This window comes from Thunnus thynnus, chromosome 18 (assembly GCF_963924715.1).
Source record: "Thunnus thynnus chromosome 18, fThuThy2.1, whole genome shotgun sequence".
NCBI lineage: Eukaryota > Metazoa > Chordata > Actinopteri > Scombriformes > Scombridae > Thunnus > Thunnus thynnus.
This window is the reverse complement of record NC_089534.1, coordinates 5,221,690-5,242,503: the sequence shown is the minus strand read 5'-3', so window position 1 is coordinate 5,242,503 and position 20,814 is coordinate 5,221,690. Positions and strand designations below refer to the sequence as shown.

The window sequence follows — 20,814 nt, the reverse complement described above, 5'->3', positions numbered from 1 at the left end:
TTATATTCTGTCTTGATGCCTTTTATGCTCTATGTAAAGCACTTGAATTTCCTTGTTGAAATGTGCTATACAAATAAACTTGCTTTGCCTTGCCTTGCCTTGCCTTCCTGTATGTTTGTGTTTGTTTTGTGTAAAGCATTCTATAACATTGGTTTTGGGAAGTTTTATACGCTTCTCAGGGGAGGGTGGTGGGATGATGGTGGTGGTAAACAAAGACCAAATTCTAATTGCAGAAACATCTGTGGAAATAAATTAACTTTCAGCATTTTTATCCTATGTCAAGCTTCAGTTTCATGTATAACATCTATTTTTAGTTCAGTTATTTTTTCTGTCCTTGTGTATAAATGACCCATATTTTATTGAATCTGTGTTCTTTGTTTTGGATATCTGTGGATCAGTTAGATTTTTTTGCCTAACCACTGAACCACCAGGACATGCCATCTGAGTTTTTGGTTGTAATTTGGTGCTATTTATAGCAGTGCTATATATTCCATTTCGACCTGAGTTCATATTTATTCATCAGTCATTTATTATTGGAAACTTTAAAATTTACAATTTCATTTAGCAGACGCTTTTATCCAAAGTGATATACATCTGAGACTGATACAATACAAGCAGGGATCAGGAGACAACAACATGAGTAAGTGCCATAAAGTTTAAGTTTGAGTCTGATAGGATGTAGGTGCCAACAGGCGGTGCACCGATGCGATGCATAGAGTACATAGATTTTAGATTTTTTTGTGCCTTTTTGTTTTTTCTTTATTCTTATATATGTTGAATTGTATGTTTTTCTGTAGATAAAACATGTTTGCATGTTTGGCTGACCTGCTGTGAACTGACTAAAAGACTTCAGGTTATGCTAGCTTAGCAACTGGAATTCACTAATTGGAAGTGTACCAATTGAACACTGTCTTTATTTTACCTATAAATTAGTGCTAAAGTACTTGGTTCTTTCCAGAAATTTTACTAACTTTAGATTGTCTATGTTTCTTTATTCCTTAACTTTGCTGCTGAAATCAAGTGCAATATACAAACAAGAAAACAGTGCCACCAAGTGACGATAAAAGAAAACAATGTGAGAACAATCAATGTGAGAGATGACACAATGCAGCCCAGACATAAACACAATATGATACCTTCCACTGTGCAGCACTGACTATAGTACTGCTATGAGTACCAGGAGTTTTTATGTGCAAGACATACACACCCACCCTCCTTGTGCTGCTGTGTGTTATAGAGTGTGATGGCTGATGGGATGAAGGAATTCCTCGCTCTGTTACTTTTGCAGCTGGGAGCTGAAGACATCGGCCTGATGGGAGAGGCTGAAGCTCACTGAACAGGGTGTCAGTCTTTGAGAGGGCATGGGTTTTGTAGATGTCACTAAGGCTGTCTTGCTCAGTGCTGTTTTTTTTTCCGCAATACTCACAAACAACAAACAGTTGATTCATCTGGTCCCGTCCTCCAAACCTGGGGGAAGATAATGTTGCATTTCTCTGAGCATTAAAAATGTGACAGGGTTTCATCCCGTCCCTTAGTTCTTATAGTGTAGTCTCGTTCAGAGAGAACAGCTTCAGGGCCAATGTGGAAAGTAGGAATTGTTACAGTAATCAAGACCCATTTCCACATACATAATGACATGTATGTATTGTATTAAGACAGACTTGGGGGGGAAAAAAAGACCTATCCTTTAAATTCGCCAAAGAGCCCTTCAGGAGCCCTCGTTCCTCTGGGTGCTGAATGACGCCAAATGATCCTCCTGCTCTGCAAACAGGAAACATGACGTCCACCCAGAGGAGGAGGGTAGGAGGAGAAAGAGGAGGAGGAGGAGGAGGAGATGGTTCAGGGAGCTGCAGGCTGCAGTCGGAGCATTGTTGGATGGTGGAGTAGCGAGACGCTGAGACGCTGTGGACAGCAGCTGATGGGTGAGGAGATGAAAACTGTTCAACTTTTACAAACTGAGGCTGAGGGTGACACACACACACACACACAGAGAGAGAGAGAGAGAGAGAGAGAGAGAGGATTAATGTCAGGCTAAAAGTAAATTTACTCTCCAATTTTGGATGTTTTCTTTTGGGAAAGTTGCATGTTTGCTGCAAGTTTTAAGTCCTTTGAGACAAAAGTAGCAGCAGGAATTAAAATGAAGATAATAAAAGACAGAGATATCAAACATGAGCTGATATAAAATGAATATACACCATATTTTTAAACTTTGGTTTCTGTAGATTAATCTTTCTAATAGGGTGTTTGCATAAAATATTACCCTCTTGAAGAAAATGGAGTTCACATTAGTCAGATTAGTGAAATGATACTGAATGCAACATAAAAGCTACTTGATCAAACAATAATTGCATCAATCAGTGCTGTTTGTGAATTTTGTTTATTCTCTGTTGAGAAGTAAAGTGAGAGTAAAAATTATAAGGTTAGCTACATGCAGGAAATGAGATGCAGCTGCATTCAACTCAGATGATGCTTAGTAACAAAATTCAGCTATTAAACCTTTATTTTAGGACATTAGTTGAGTAAAAACAAAGAGGAAATGCTGCATATTGCTGTTCTGGAATTTCTTTATAGAGGATAAACATGTTTTAAATGAGCAGAGACACATGAACTCTCACCTGTTTTGGATTCAGGAGGACAAGATGAAACTTATCATCATGTAGTTTGTTGTTTGTCTAAAATCAAAAATGTCTCATGGGAAAACAAAATGTCTTCTGCTGTTGCCCTGCAAGTCTCTTAAGTAAAGATTTATTTATAGAGAGCATGTTAAATATCAAACAACTAGGACAGAACAGAAAAACAGCAGTTGAAAAAAAGCGAGGGAATATAAGGTTTTGAGGTAAACTAGTCCAGTGTTTAGGGGCAAAGACAGCAAATGCTCAGACACAACTGATTTTAATTTTAATTTGATTTAATTTAATTTGATTTAATTTCAGTTCAGATTTTTCACGAAAAGCTTCTCACTTCTTGTTATAATGTCTGAACTTTACTTCAGTGTTTGAATTAAGTAAAAGTCGTGAAAGGAGATAATATCACACTCTGTTTCTTTTGTATTTTAAGCGATGTGATAATGATTGTTTTAGTGGTTTAAGATTATTATTATCTTAAGTACTGTTATAAGTAGCTACTGTTGAACTAATTAATTTTTAAAAGATTAAAGTTATAATTAGGTTATTCATAAGAGTCTCTGAAGTTAAATGGTCACACTACCACCAAAATTAAAAATACAAGATTGCAGTCTGAAGCTCCCAAATTGATTGACAGGTCTTAAATAAAATCTGATTTATTCATGTTTTCTGATGCTGTTAAAGGTTTGTGTACATGAGTAATGTTTGTTTACAGGCCAAGGTTTTTCAGCTATAATCAGATGAAAAACAACAACAAAAACAAACAAAAAAAAAAGCAAATGTTCGTTCTTTAAGTCAAAGTCTTCAAACCTGTAATTGAAATGGTCAAAACAAACACTAATTGGGTCTTCGATGACAGTTATCTGCCTTGTTGCCAATGATGATAGCCAGATAGTTTACACAATTAATATTATTAGCATTATCATGATTAAAAATGTTTTTATTTGTATGTCTATTTTACTTCTCTGTTATAAAACTGATGCCAGAATCCATCCTGAAATAACAAAAATATTAAAACTTTTGCAACTCTAGCTGGGTACTAATTTAATTAAAAATAACAGCAGCAAACACAATTTAACAATAACAATAATACATATACTGTCCGCACAAAGACGTTTAGTTACACAAATCCCAGGCCTCATATATATTTAGTCTCCGAGCTGAATATATTATTTTTAATAATTATTGTATTATATTATATATATCTAGCTCATTCTTACGTCATCTATGCATAGAAACAAGAACTGCTGCTGATTTAATTTCATTATTGTGCATTAAATGTAAAGAAACCCTAATCTGTATCTCATCGCATTCTTCTTCTCCTTTTAATTAATTAATTTTTTTTTAACAATTTCTAGAATTTATCAAATAGAAACATTTGATACTTCTCCAAAAAGTAACCTCTTTTCTCAGTTTTATTTCACGTTAAGTAGGCCCTAAAAATTGTTGGATTGTGGATCACATTAGAAGTCCTTTTTGACTTCTTAAAGATCGATAATTGCACTAAAATCAAATATAGGCCTATGAAAATCAGTAAGAAGCTGGTTGATAAATGACTCCCGTGTGTGCAGAGCAGAGCTACGGGGAGGTGAACCAGCTCGGCGGGGTGTTTGTGAACGGCCGGCCGCTGCCCGCCCCGCTGCGGCTGCGGATCGTGGAGCTAGCGCAGCTCGGCATGCGGCCCTGCGACATCAGCCGACAGCTGCGCGTCTCTCATGGCTGCGTGTCCAAGATTCTGGCCCGCTACAACGAGACGGGCTCCATCCTGCCAGGAGCCATCGGTGGCAGCAAGCCGCGCGTCACCACCCCCGCCGTGGTCAGAAGCATCCAGGAATACAAGCAAGGGGACCCGGGTATTTTCGCCTGGGAGATCCGGGACCGGCTGCTGACGGACGGGGTGTGTGACAAGTACAACGTGCCGTCCGTCAGCTCCATCAGCCGGATCCTCAGGAATAAGATCGGGACTGTTTCTCAGCCGGGTCAACATGAGAGCAGCAAGCCGGCTCCGGCTCAGCTGCCCCCATACGGACACGTCTACCCCTACTCCCCCACCGGGACCAGGACCGGATCCGTACCCACCGGGCACGTCGGTCTGCCGCGGAGCTGGCACAACATCCTGGGCATCCGAGCCTTCATGGACCCGGCAGGTTGGTGGCAACTATTTAATAACACTTCAAAACTTCTGATTTTCACCCTCAAATATCCAAAAGTTTTACTGAAAACAAAACTTTTCCCTCATTATGTATTTGCATATAAACTATATGATGTTTGCAATCAAATATTTAAACCCCAAACTACGTGTTTTTATGGCAAATAAATCAAACAGAAAATCAAATTGCATATATTGCATCTTCTGATGTCGTATCTAATCAAATTTCTCCAAAATTCAGCCTTACATATTGGATATTTTTGTAAACTTTATGATCCCTCTCTTAAGAAATTAAAATAAAGTTTTGTGAAGTGTTTGCGAAAATAAAGTGACTTTGTAAAATTGCAGCCACCGGTGGTTGAAACAGAAACAGAAGCATATTATTCTGTTTACAGACATGTTTCAGGTGAGTTTTTACATAAATGCCATAAAATAAATAATATTACAAGCTAATACTATGACTGAGAAGATTTCTTTAAAACGGGGCTGTAGCCAGGAGTTTAGAAATTCTGCATCACCTACAAGAAAATCTGTACCTTTTTTAAATGGTATATTTTCATATTTGATTTATTTAATAATTTGTCTGGTCGAAAGCATGCAGATTTAGTCTTCTCTTTAAACCTTTTTAGATTTAAGCCTTCTTCACAATGTCAGGAATAAAATTCTGATTGGGAAATAATGCATCATGTATTTATTTATTATTTATGTTAATGCAAAATTAGTAAAATTTTATCACGTCTAAAGAGGAATCAGCATTTCAAAATACTCATCATGTGTAGGCTTTTAAGTGTGGATTGTAAAGTTTCCTAAAGTTGCTAAAACCTCCAGTTTCCCAGAAAAACACAGAGAACGTGACCTAAAATGATAGAAACCTATGTGGACATGTATTCATATTGAGGAGCACTGGGATAAACTGATTTTTAGCTTGAGTCCTTATATTAAAGACTTTTATCAAAGAAGACTGTTCAACATTCTTACTTTTGCTGTCCAGGAAAATATACTGATCAGATTAATTGATAATACTCCACCAAAAAGTGTGGGATGACTCATGCTGATATTTGAGTTAATACCATTGAAATATCTGCAGATTTAAATGAAAACTTGATGACTTTCTTTTTAAAGACTCAGACTTTCCTCTTTAAATATACTGATCAAAGACTTAAATATGTATTTAAAAGAATGATAAACTGCAATAATGACTGGCAAACTGACATTTTTAGGTTATAATGTGGGAATTTACCCCCCTCATCGCATATTTACTTTTTCTTCTCTCTCTCCAGATGATTATTTGTTGCATCACTGTCGGCTATAACAGGACTGAGCGTTTTCTACCAAGTCAGCATGATTGCAAACTGATACTACAGAAGATAAAAAACACACCTTGTTTAAAAATCTACTATAACTACTATACTATGCAAAATAAGCCAGATGATGAGATAATCAGCAGATAAAGTTTTCAGTCCCAAAACGGTCGGTTAGCTACACTGTGAGTTTAAAAAAATCGTATATTATACTATAAATCTTAGTTATTATTTGATTGATTTCATTTTCCTCTTCGCTGTGTTTTTACATGTTGTTTGAATGCACTCATGCCACTTTGAATTGCCTCTGGTCCCAAATTTTTCAGAAATCCTGTGGTGATATTCAACTGCTGTTTTTGTTTTTTAGTCTTGTTCACATCTGAAGACAGTCATTCATGCCTTCATTCTGTCATCTTTGATTCATCTCTGGTTTCACTCAAACCTTTTGTGTTTAAACTCGATCCAGAACTTCTTGTTCCTTCTCGGGAACTGATTCATTTAACCCTGAAAACCCCTGATGGATCCACCGTCTCTAGCTTCATCTTTACATTGTTCAAACCTACAGAACTTCATTTATTTTTTATGTTTTTTTTGAATCATTAAGAAAACAAAGCCTACAACAATGATGAAGAGAAAACAAGACATCCAGGATAGTAGGAAAAACAAGCATGAAAGAGGGAGGAAATTATGCTTTTGCTCAAGGGTTGAGCTAATACGAGACAGTTTTAGAGACAGTTTTTCAAAGTTTTTATGGCCTTGCAATTCTGAAGAAGTTTCAGCATATCTAGATAGATACTAAAAGTGGTTTTGAATATGCTGAAGTTTGTTTTTGGTTTGAGATCTTGTCCTGGTGAGGACATATTTACTCAAAAATAAAAAGAAAGTTAATAATATACAGAATGTAGAAGTCCATAAAATCATCCACTTCAAACAGCACCAATTTATCTTTTTAAAGTCAACAGTTATAATTCTCCTCTGAAGAAAATTCATTATAAGTCAGTCCAACAGAACTTTATTTACACTTACGAAATGTGTTTAAGTGAGAATTTAGACATTTCAAATTGATGTAATAATGCAGCCAGATGTGATATTTTTGTTTATAATTTTGAAGCTCTCAATTTGTTTAAATCTCAAAATAGCATCTGTGTTGGTGCAACAATACTCAAATGTAATCAAGTCTTAAGATAGTGGAACCATCTAGCCTATAAAAATAACCAGTGTTTAGTCTTCTAAGCGTTAAATGTAAAGTTTCCTGAAGTTGCCAAAACCTCCAAATTCACAGAAAAACACTGAGATGGTGACCTCAGATACCTTGACAATATTACTTTTCAAAAATATAAATGATATATACGGCAGCTTCACTGGCAAAATAGCGTCAGTGTTGAAAGAATCAACAGCTAACAGAATCCATCAACAACTTTAAGACTAAAGATAAGTTAAGTCAGTGGGTGAAAAGCTCTAAGGTGCGACTGACAAACATTGTGAATCTTTTTTAGCTGTTCAGCACTTTGACAAAATAACTGCTTCGATTAAGCAGATATGGAAGAAATAAAACAAAGTCAAAAAACATCTGTAAATAATAAAACTGTCGTCTGCCCTGCAGAACACCAGAGCCTGTTTTATAGCAAGGTATTTTGTGTTTGACTTTTGTAAACAGAAGTGAGAAAATCTGACAACGGGTTAGAGAGTTTCATTATTTTTAATATTTATTCGTTGAGAATTTTCTGGACTTTTCTTCATACTAGTGAAATCTTATGGTCACTGACTCTTAAGGTGTCATTTCTCTCCTTAAAAAACACTTTGTTGCTCTTCTAACTGGATTAAATTTAACTGAATATGACACAAACTGATCTTTTAAGGTGGACTAAAATTGCTCAAGAACTGCTGATATGAGTTTCCACACAGAGACAAAAATGTTAAAATATTTTTAATTCAGTGTTAATTTGTTTATTTGAAGCTCTGTCTGGATCTGATGGACATTCAGCTAAAGTGGACGACTGGACCAGTATGAGCGGCAGACCGTTTCCCTCCGGAGTCAATGGAGTGGACAAAACCAACAACGAGCCAGACCTCAAATACCCACAACAGGTAAATAAAATAATCATTATAAAATTGTAAAATTGCTGGAATTCTTCACAAATTTGAGTTTCAGGTTTTGGAAAATACACACCTGCAGCTCAATATACTTTAGGCCAACAGTTCAACAGCAATTAAGCTGTTGACTTATCAGAGGCAAGTATTTTCAGTGGCTGTGGTGGACATTTTTGAAAAGTGGGGACATTTTTTGAGGTGAGCACATTTTTGGAAAGTGAGGACTGGGTTTAATTTTGGAAAGAAAGAACATTATGCAAATTAGGAATTAAAAAATAGGCATTTTTGGAAAATGGCGACATTACCGTCTATTTGTGGGTTAAGACTTTAGTGTTAATGTTAGAATAAGGTTAAAGTTAAGGTCTAAGATAGGATGTAGGCTAAGAAATGTGCTTCGTCAATGGTTGTCCACACCAGTACGTGTGGTTAAGAAAAAAACTGTATATTTCTGCAACACTAGAAGCAGGAAAACCCTTGTCATAAAATGTATTCCTGTGTTTTTCTGTTAAGCAAATGAGTTGCTTTAAAAAGATACAAGCTGTCCTTGTTTTCTCATGTTTCTTTATTTTTCTTTCTTTTCCTCAGTCTTCATCCAGTCTGTCTGGTTACGTCTCAGCTTGCGCGTATTCTCCGCCGAACCAGTACGGTGTGTATGGAGGTCCGGCAGCCAACTACATGATCCCTGGACACCACTGGCAGCATCAGTCCTCCAGTATGAATCCCAGTTTGACTCCCAGTCTGGTTCATCCTGGCCCTGCACCACCACTGGAGGCTGCAGATTTCCACAATGCTACATCTTTCAAACTTTCACAGAGAGAAGGTGAGACTCACACATGCTTTTATAGTGTAACATCTGATTTGTTCCAGTACTATTAGACCCTAAATGTTTGAATGAAAATTATATTCTTATTGACACTGTATATACAGAAATTGTGGGTGCAAATGGGGCATTTATCCACAAATTTTCTGTTGACATTTACAGTTATATGTCAGCTCTTTTGGAGGATAGAAGCTGAAGGGAAAGTTGACTTTGTGGGCCGGCTGAAAATTATAAATCTAAGAAACTGTTTTCTAGAAAGCCACAGTTTTTCCATCCTGTGTTTTATGCTATAAAAACACATCTGAGGGGCTTTATTTTCTGCTAGACGCTGTGTTTTTGTGCTGAAGAACCACTAATGTGTGTGTTTTTCAGAGACAGGGTTGGTCCTGTTGAGATAAAAATGGTCCCAAATTACACAGCAGAAACAGCTCCTGGTTTTGATAGGAAAAATGTAGTTAGGACTTTGTACAAGTATATACATACAGATGATATATTGCACCATATCTGCTGTGTAAACTGTGTGTGTTTGGTAAAAACGAGCCTGAAACCAGGCCGACAAAAATGACATGTTTCCTTAAAACAATAGAAAATTAATTTGTATATGTTATTAATTTAACTTTAATGGTTTCTGGTTGTTTAACTAAAGGTTTGTATCAAAGAATAAATCTAAATGATTAAGTTTAAGTTTTTTTCATACTATTGAACAAAACTCATGCACACCTCTGACCTGAAGCTACAATTTTAACTGGAAAAGTTGGAGATAATGATCACAAATCTGATCTCAAACCAGCAGCCTCAAGCCTCATTGCAGCCGTTAAAAACAAACAGCAGACAGAAATCAACAGCCAACAAAACCAGTCCTTTAAAAAGCTCAACAAACATCATGTCATCTCCCCTCCGCCCCTCCCTCTTTGTCTCTCAACCCAACCAGTTGAGGCAGATGGCCGCCCACCTAGAGCCCGGGTCTGCTCGAGGTTTCTTCCCGTTAAAGGGTTTTTCCTTGCCACTGTTGCCAAGTGCTTGCTCATAGGGGAATGCTGGGTCTCTGTAGATTAAAGAGTACGGTCTAGACCTGCTCTATGTGAAATGTGCCCTGAGACAACTTCTGTTGTGATTTGGCGCTATATAAATAAAATAGACTTAACTTCACATATGACAAAGTTGTTTCACTCCAAAGGGTCCAAATCCATAGAGGCTACAGGAGCCTCTATCCAAGAGTGTTTTTATGTCTCTATATGGACTTACCATGTGTGAGAGATTGAGTTTATAATGAACTAATCACACATTAATGTTTGTTTCTTTTTAAAAATTCCTCATAATATCACCACAAAACATACATTTTGTACTTCAATGCTAATTTAAAGTCCAACTGAAATTATATTGTTATATATATGTTTTTTTTTTCTGCTACAGCATACACATCTGCTCTGTAAATCGCTTGTCTTCAACTTAAAATTTATTGTCCCTGAGGGGAAATTTGTCTTGCAGCCATGTAAAACACAGAACACACAGAGAGTTAAGCACACAGAAAAGGTACATAAAAGATACATAAAATAATTAAAAAAAAAAAAAAAAATACATGAAATGCGTGTACATCAAGTGACGACATTAAACCAAGTGTGTTTAGCCAATACCAAAAGGGAGGAATTTATATTTTTCATTGGTCCCTCCTATCCTCCTTATCCGCTTACATTGCTGGAGTCCTTATTTCGATACAGAAAATCAAATCTTTGCATAAAGTACTAACATGTTGTTCTATCATAGGCAGAGCAGACGGTCACACTGAGCCTGATAGCATCCTGTTACACAACACAAGAGCCACAGAGCCATCTTAGGTTTTCTGCTAAAGTCTCCCTCTTATCTAACTTACAGACATGAACATACATGTTGTCCTGCACCAAACAAACATTCACCATGTAGGCTAGAGTTCAAGGTTACATATTATCATGAGATCAAACCATCTTTCAAATCTTTCAAAACTGCATTAATTGATTTTTTGGCTGCACTGAGGAAGCGCAACAAGCTGTGAAAACAATGTCATGTCATAACCTTATGAAGTTGTTATGGTGAACATGCTAGCAAACAGTTATTATTTTCATATCCAGCAGTTATGGAGCAACATTATCATTCAATTTCAGTCATGTTTCTATCCACCTGGTGAATGTAAGTCCAATATTCACTCTCTTTTAGCTCTGGTTTGGTCTCCACCAACTCTGTAGAAAAAATATCTGAGTCTTTAACTGCTAAATGTGCCACTTTCATCACCAGCTACAGCAGTGCATGAAAAACACAGCCCTTCCATTCATTTGAATGGGGGCAGTGCATTCACACAGCGGGGGTGCCACTGCACACGGCTTAGCAGAGCTCAGCTCCAGCAAAAAGTTGAACTGGGCTCAAGTTTTGCCGCAGCACAACCCAACGTCATCCAGTGCTGCGCTGGCCAATCACATACATGCAAGCGCAAATTCCTGGTGGATTACTTTGTAACGTGAATTCTGTATTCAACTGTTTACCTCATTAAACAGTTGCTGCTGTGATAACTTTCCAGAGTTGTAAAATCCAGTCTGTGAGTATTACAAACCGCTTTGCAGTGTTTTGGCTTCTGATAATTTCTTAAAGCTGGAGTGTGGAATTTTTATATGTAAATGAACGTCCGTTACATTCAAGTCCTTGCCAAATGAGCTCACACCATGCTGATTAAGCCTATCACTGCCAGGTAAATCTCTCTGTACTTCGCAGTATACAGAGTTTTTAAATCTGGTGTCTATGGTGACATTCCCACGTTGGGATAAAATAATTTAATTGTGTGGTTCCTCTAGACTTTCCAAATATTATCAGGCTGAATGGATCAAATTCTGAAAGTGAAACGAGTCGTTTCGCAGGGATTGCGTGACCCTCAAAACAATTTATCCAACGTTTTCCAGCTGCAACAGTAGCGGCGGGATAGGCTACTATGGACCCTATGACGTAAGCACATGTTGACAGTGTTTGTGTAATTACTCTCACTGCCAGAAGGGGAAGACAAAAGAACCACACTGCAGGTTTAAATGCAATTAATCTGTAACTCCAACTCACCTCCCTGGATCATATTTCATTGTCTCACTGGTACCTCAAACAACATTCCCCCACCACCGGAGCCCCTTGTACTATTTTCATGCACTGCAGTTTTCCATCTTAACATGGCTTAATGTGAGTTTAGAGCTTTTTCTCTGAAAACAGCTGCCTGCTGCTGGGAAAAAAACCAGCAGAGTCAGGTGACAGTTCTCTTTGTTTTCATATCCATGAATGACATCTTTCACTTTACACATCATTTGATCCATTGTTAATACAAAAATATTGATTAGAGCCAGTTTAAGAGAGCTGTATCACAGAGATGAAACATCCAATATCCAAAATTATAAACAGAATAAAACAGCAATTGTTTGATTATGAACTTTTAATATATATGTGTGTGTGTGTGTGTGTGTATATGTATATATATATATATATATATATATATATATATATATATATATATATATATTGGAGGCATTTTATGCCTTTTATTAGATAGTGACAGTTGAAAGATGACAGGAAACAAGGGGAGAGAGAGACAGGGTAAGACATGCAACAAATGTCCCAACAAATGAATCAAACCGCAGACATTGCAGACACGTGGCAAGCTTCTTCATCAGTAGGCTACTAGGGCATGCCTAGTTTTTCACTATTTATTTGCAGCCATTAAGTCTTGTCATGAAATGATGCTGACATGGCATGATAAATGATTTTTTATTGGTTTGTTTTTTTCTGCAGAAGACAGGAAAAGTCAAAGTCTCCTGAACAAACACCATCATGCAGCTCACAGATTGTCTACAGCCTCGTGATGACACAGAGGAGCCACAGATGACGTGATGTGATGCTGAAAGACTATCAGGTTTTTATTTCTGAGGAGAGTCGAGACAAAGTGACTTTTACTGCTCCAAACTGGAGCTTAAGACCTGAGGGAAACTCAGTCTCAATCTCCTATGATCTGCCCCTTCCAGGACTTTATTTAGTGATTTACAACATTTTGCAGAATGAGCAGCATGCAGAGAAGAGGTGAAGGAAAAATATACCAAATACATCCAGAAATTGTAATTTTTTCCCCTTTAAAAACAAAACTGACTGTTTTTTCACCCTGAACTTGTGTTTCAACAAACTCCAACTTTTTCTGCATTTTTATCATGAAAGGGAACATATCAATTGCATTGGAATTGTATCATCTTGTAAAATATACTGGCAAAGCTGTATATTTTTCTATAAATGTGCTTAATAAAGACATGCAATAGAAAATGCATCTCAGTGGTAATGACGGCATTAAGAGCAAAGGTTTTCCAGATGTCAGAGCAGAGTAGAATAGCACAACAGATGGTCAAATATAGTAATAATGATAATAATAAAGATGTCTTTTTAACATAAACTTCATTTGTTAAACAATCAGAGTTTGTAAAGGATTGTGTACATATGTATATGTATCATACACAGATGTTACAGGATTTATATTTGGTGTCCAACAAATCAGACTGTCTGAGCAATTAGAGCATTTAAACATCAATTGATGGATAAAAGCAAAAAACAATTTACATTTACAGCAATAAATGTACACAGTGATATAAGAAAGTTAAGAGTATTTTAAGCACAGCCTATACAGGTCAGTATCCATAGGAATTACATTCACATTGGACAAATCAGCAACACAACATTTTCATCCAGTGCCAACCTTCAATGTCATTGCAGGAAGTAGGTCAGGTGAGGTAGATGCTCTTTTTTGTTTTACCTGATCCTCACTCTTTCCCTAATCATAAAGGAATTATTCAACATTTTAGGAAATATACTTATTCACCTTTTTGCCAAGAGTTAGATGAGACAATTGATTCCACTCTCATGTGTGGAGAATGAGGCTTGAGCTTGGAAATGGTTAGCTTAGCTTAGCATAAACACTGGAAGCAGGAGGAAACAACTAGCCTGGCTCTCTCCAGAGTTCAAAAAAGTGCCCGCCAGCACCTTTAAAGCTCACTAATGAACATTCATTCTTGTTTGTTTAATCTGTACACAAACAGAAATATACAAACAATCATTTGTGATTATGTGTGTGTACGTGTTATTCGAACACTGAACATAATTCTTGACAGAATTGTCCAGTATCAGTGTTCTTCCTGGACAGGGTTGACTGATAACAAATCAATTTTGCTAGCCTGCTGTTCAGAATGAATCTAACACAAGTTAATGTCGACAGCTACATTAACTTTATGGGTTTATGCAAATTAAACTACCTCAAACAAAGTAAATTGTATGGATAATAGTGACATACAACTATTGCAATAATTGATCATGGTGATTTTATTTCTTTTGGGTCTGTCTTTCCATCCATCAGCTTATTGTAGTATCAGCTGGACAAAGTAGTACCCAACAAAAAACTTATTGTAACCAAACTGTAATCAATCCTACACAAAAAAGCATGAGAAAATTATATTTTTATATGTGATATGTAATATTATATTTCCCATGGGATTATATTTCACATCAAATATTATATTTCACATGTGAAAATATCCTAAAACTACATGTGCCTATAACATGATTTTTTTCACATTAAATAATTATTACATGTACATGTTTAACATGTATTATTACAAAGGAACGTGACAATTTTACACTGAGTTTGTTTGTTTGAATGTGTAACTACAAAGATTCTTGACAGTCTAGTTGCATATAGAAGATATTTGTGTTACAACAGATATTCAGTGAGTCCGTCTGAGATCCTGGACCTGGAAAACCAACTTAAATTTCAGACTCATTAGCTGTTGCCTCTGCAGATCAGGAGACGCTTCCTGCAGGTTAAGAAAAGGTGTAAGATGATCCATGAGCAAACAGCTCAAAGCAAACAGAGGCTGTCCATTAATACCTGAACAATCTGAGTCGAGCTGAAACAGAGACAGACAGAGCAAACATCTGGTCATTGTTTAAAACTGTCCCTTTAGGAAGTGTTTGAGTCACTTAGGAAGCCAGTTAAGACCTCATTCTCTTTTCTATTATCTGCTTTGTCTTGCTCAATGATTCAGCAGTTTTCTGTCTGACAGACATCCAGCTTTAGTCACTTCTGCCTCAACCTTTTACTCCGTTTTGTCATAATGTAGAATATTTTCTGATAGTCTTACTAGACTAACCTTCCATTCGAAGTCACCTCTGACGCACTGCTCTTTCTGTCCTGCAGGAACATGAGAGAACATAAATAATGAGATGATGTGGTCGACTGAAGATCAAAAGATTATCATCGGTGGCGTTTGACACATATCTTAAAAACTTCAAACACTTAGAGTCTGTATAGAGTCAGACAGGGTTACAAGTATGCTGTGAGGATAAGATCTGCGTCCGTGTTTTGCTATTTTTGTGACAACCATTTGAAGGACAGTTAATTTTAAGCCAAACATCTCCCGTGAAAGATGTACTAACCTCTTTGGTCCAATGACAAAACAAACACACCCTACCAATCAGTGAAATTTTTTACTTAAAAGAAAATTGTCTGAATCTGGCCAACTGCACCCTAACACTTATTGTGTAGTGGGGCCTGAAGCCAACATAACACTAGCAGGACTAAGTTACCAACAATTCAATAACTGCTAACAAGGCCAATCTAATGTCAAATTAGCTAACAAGTCACAAAGATAACATTAGTGAGACTAAATTGCTAACAATCCAGCATCTGGCTAAAACAAAACTAACACAGGGCTAAACTGTTGGACATTCAACATCAGCTAACAGGCAACCAGTACTAAACCGGTAATAACAGTATGGTAAATTCTTGGTTATCCAGCATGACAGGAGGCTAACGTAATATTAGCAGGACAAAGCTACCAGTAATCAATCAATCAATCAATCAATCAATTTTATTTGTCACATGTAATCATATAAGGTACAATCACAGTGAAATGTGCATTGAAAAGAGTTTAAATAAAATAGAAATAGTAATAAATATATGTGCATGATTGGAGGGAAAACAACAAAAACAAAACTCTTCTTCTTCAAGCCATCTTCTCATTTCTTACTTGATGTACTGTATCCATATCAGCTATAGGATTACATGCTGGATTGAGAGAAATATTTAGCCATATTTTGGTGGAAACATGAGTGTTTCAACATACTTAACTGAGCACACAGATAGACAGCAGTTTGATAGATTCATATGGACCAATTTGTTTCTTTTTCCACTGTGAAAACTAGTTACCATTGGAATCAATTGTAACTGACATAAAATAAAAAACTACTAACTAAATTTAGAAAGGTAAGTAAGCAAATAAAACTTTATTTATAAAGCACCTTTTTAAACACAGATTACAAAGTGCTTCACATCAATATTGGCACAGAAAGAAAAAGAGAACAAGAAACAATAAAGTAAGTGTTCACTCAAAAGATAGATTTAGGGTGGATCACTTACAGGAATAAAGTCAGTGGAAGATCTTCAAAAGACAGGCACATGATGTGTGCCTAAGTATGATATATCGTTCATGATCACTGACATCATGTCTATAGCTATTAATTACAGTTGAATCTTGTATTGTTAACACCTGACACAGATTCGTGACTAAACGCTGTGTGGTTCTGTCTGACGCCTAGCTGCAGTCTTTGCCAGTGTACCATATCCTTGCACAAAGCCCATCCCTGGCTAATTACTGCACAATAACAACTGTTGTGTTGCAACCCTTTGAGCATCAGGTATCAATTATGACGGCTTAACTTGTCAAACAGAGACTATGCTTTTCTGAGTGCATGGAAGATGCGTTTGTCTTACAAACAAGAGCACTGCACTACTGCATTGCACCATGGTTGTGCTCTGTGGAAACTTTGACTTGTTGTAAATGCCAATAACACTACAGGGTTTCTACTTTTTAAAATCATTTTAAAGGACATTTTTAATGGTCTAGACACTGATACGTTTTATAGTTAAAGCTTTAATTTTTAGTGGGCATTCAGAGCGTTACAAATAGAGATGGGAAGGTCTATGGGGCTTTTTTCCTATCTTTATTCAAGAGCGTGGTCTTTCAAGTTGAGAGCATGATTTATTCACGTTCAGATTTTGTAATTCTTTCCCTCAAACCCTGCCCTTGGACTCAAATAGTCTCTGCTTGCACTTAGATTTGCTCTGCTTCTGCTCAAACTGTATACTTGTACTCAGATATATTGTTGCTTGAACAGATTTCCTGCTCCAGCTTCAACCCTTCTCCTCGCACTCAGGCTGCTTGTAAAACGTCTGCTCTCAGATTTCTGCTCTGCTCTCAGATTATTTGTGCAACAACCCTGTCAAAATTCCCCAACCAATTGAAGGCCAGGCGCAGTGTTGACCAATGAAATGATCCCTGCTGCCTTGCCGGTATGTTCGCTTTACTTATTAGAGCGTCCCGTACAGGCGGTTACCCTTTTACCGGGCTCATCCACTCACACCCTCTAGGGCTTTATTAAATGTACTTCCCTTGCTTCCTTTACAACTTTTGGAATAAAAGGCCAGTTAAGATATATATCAATGTCGGTACATTTTCTTTTATTATAATATCTATATATAATAGTAGCCACATAGCACACTGATGGGAGGCCGGTGTAAAACCTGTTACAAAACATTAGATCATTTTAAGGTAATTCAAAATGAAAGGTAAATTTGATTACAGTACCTTGTTTGAGTTTTACTACTGTCACAGTGGAGAGCAACAGAATGAAAATGGCGTGACAAAGTTTAAAGGGCCAGAAAGACTTGGCAAGACATGCATAAACAGACATGTAATGTTGGTCTGATAACGGTGACGTTCTTACTCTGTACAAAAACACGAACACACAGAGTCAGATTAGAGATGGTTCCCACCGATCTCATCTCTTTATCTGAAAAAACCCAGCGCCTTTCGCCATCTGATAGCATCTCTAATGAATAGCTGCTTGTTCAGCAGGGCGCTGACAGACAGACGTAACAAAGCTGAGAGGGAGGATAGAGCTGGTTCACGTTGTATGAGCAATCACAAATACCATCTTAACTATCTGAATGTCTTCCACGCTGCCACACACCCTTTCAGCCATTCCATCTTTAACCACAAACACTCCCACAACATAGTTTACCGCTACCACCCAGGTTTTTGCCCGATAACACTTTCCTCTTGTCACACTCATCTTTGTGTTTTTGTGTTGCTGATGGCGGCTGGTGATAGCGCAACTTGAGATCACCATCAGAGGTTTGCCTGATGTCATGAAATTTTGTTAAGTGAGCATGATGGCTTTAGAATGAAAATAATCACATCCATGCACGGAAAGTGAGTAAAATATTTTTCTGCAGCAGGTAGGCAAAGACCGTTGTGACGTAAATCGAGAAATGAGTTTCTTCTTGCTAGCTTTTGTTCCACTAGCTTCTGCATGTTAGTATATTTTCTCAAAGAGGGTTTTCTTCCATCAGTCTTTCTGAAATTATTAAACATACTTTTGTTTTTCTGCTCATATTTTAATTAATAATTAATTAGAGAAAAGTGTGCAACATGGATGTTTTAAGGGATACCTGCATACAGGATGACAAGTCTAGGCATCAGTACGTTTCAATCAAATGCTTGTTGGATCGTTGAAGAGTGTTTGAAAACCCCGAAGTTGGAACTGGGGCACTGAGTTCGGCAATTTTTGTAACTCTCCAAAACCAACAATCCAACAGGCATGCCCACTTCATGCAGAGATTGGTTTTAAATTTTCTTTTAAACTCTTTTCTCATTTTCTACACAATTACTTCTGCCATTTTTTGTGTGAACAACAAAAATTAAGAATGTCTTTTGAGGAGAGAATGTCTAAAAGTGTACACAGTTCTTCTGGTGTCAGGGTTTTTGCTCCATGTCGAGTGTATTGTAGACAGTGTCGCCTTACTTGCAAATTTGTGTATAACACCATAATGTATACAAAAGGTTTTCACTTTTGAAATCAAAGCGCTTTTGCCAAGAAATTTGTCCAGGGGATCCTGATGTGAGCACACCAAAGCAAAATCCAATAAACTATGATGAGATGGCATTGAGGTGTTGAAACTTGAATAGAGCAGAAAAAAATGTCAATTAATCGATTAGTTGATTGACAGAAAATGAATCACCAACTATTTTGATAATCAATGAATCATTTTGAGTCTTTTATATTTAATACACAAATTCTCTTGTTCCACCTTTTAAAATGTGAATATTTTGTGGTTTATAATTTGTTGGTTTCGGGACAAAACAAGATGTTTTAGGTTCCTTGTTGGGCTTTGAGAAATAGTGATCATTTTTCACATTTTTTTGAAATTTTAAAGACCAAACCATTAATCAAATAATCAAGAACATAATCAACAGATAAACAATAGTTGGTTGCAGCCCTAATCTTGAACCTGTTGAACCAGTTATGTTAAAAATATACTCATGTGACTTTTAAAAATATACTCGACTACGACGACTTTTGAATGACATTTTGTTCAGTCTTAACAGATGCTTATACATGTTTTCTAGGCTGTGCTACACCTTTTGGTGTATGTGTTGGGTAGGAATGAATGGGTTCCATGTCTAGTTCCCATAATACATCCATCGTGTGTACATGCACAATTAATAAAATGTAATGGATGTTTACAAAGGACAGTTGGATAATAATTTTGAGAAAGCAATGAAATGGACACTTTGACATCCCAGGAAACTGTCACTTTCAGGTAAACTGTGAATCTTAAATGGTGACCTCAACCTGCTCTAGAAAGTGCAAACATACAATCTAATCAGTAAATCGGTCTTTTCAGTAATCCCATACTCTCTCTCCCCTTAAATTCTTGAATAATATTAAAGTTGTTTACTTTAAGGGTGTAAAGATGCCATTTTATTGAACCTTATACAGTAAGTTTTGTTAAATTAGGTGCTTGTTGACAACCTGTCTGAGCACATATTGGTGCCTTTTTGTTGTAGATGTTCGGCAGAGAACCAACCAAACATCCACAAAGCTCAGCAGTGAGCAATAGGTGGGTAAAATATTCTCATAACAGACAGTAATTATATACAAAACCAGGATGCAAAAAAAAGTTTTCCTGTAAAATGAACTTCGTGTCAAGACAGTGTTAAAAGAACCTGGACTGCCTATCATCAGATCTTTTACCTGTGCTGTTGATCTGTTAATCCCCCCTTTAGATCCACAGGAGGATCTGGGCTTAGACACATAAACAGAAACTCTCACAATATTTGACCTGAGCATTAACATCGAAAGGCTTTTAAAATAGTTGAGCAGAGGAGAGAAGAAGGGGGAGGTGATGCCATTCTTCCGGCTAAGTGAAGGTCTCAGGTTTCACGGTAAAAAAGGTGACAGACCTTTTCTCCCCGGCCCTGAAGGTACCACACTGCTGATATGTGATAAACTGTGACCTGTGGCCCTTCGAGCCTTCAGCATCTCACCTCATCATACAGTTACCAGGTATATAAAAAATATATATCGAAAGAAATGTTGTTTCGCAAAAAAAAAGTCCATTTCTAGCCATTGTCCCAGACTTTCAGTTGTTTCAACACAAGCAAAGACTTGAAAACTTTTTTCACCTGCACATCTTTCCTCTTTAAAGGCCCAGTGAAGCGTGCTGAGCCGCCGCTGTGCTCCGCTTCTCATCAGGCATGTTGCATCTGGTCAGGACAACATGACAAAGAGTGAAAGTAACTAATTCTTTTTACTCCTGTATGTATGCTTACTTGAAGCCTGTGGGCTTATTTTTATGTATTTACTTATTTTAGTGTTTTTATTTAAATGTGTGTTTTTTTTTTAAGCAGGGCACCTCAGTACAGTTGAAATCACAAACATTTCAAAGTT

The 20,814-nt window shown here is 37.0% G+C and overlaps 1 protein-coding gene across 1 annotated transcript; it reads left to right on the top strand.

The window, feature by feature from the left end:
- The first annotated feature begins 1,883 nt into the window (after window positions 1-1,883).
- On the top strand, window positions 1,884-13,359 carry pax1b (paired box 1b). Its single transcript, XM_067572156.1, has 5 exons — window positions 1,884-1,922; window positions 4,196-4,771; window positions 8,032-8,162; window positions 8,751-8,985; window positions 12,778-13,359. The coding sequence occupies exons 1-5, from the start codon at window positions 1,919-1,921 to the stop codon at window positions 12,846-12,848; spliced, it is 1,017 nt and encodes a 338-aa protein (XP_067428257.1). The 5' UTR covers window positions 1,884-1,918; the 3' UTR covers window positions 12,849-13,359.
- The last annotated feature ends 7,455 nt before the right edge of the window (window positions 13,360-20,814 follow it).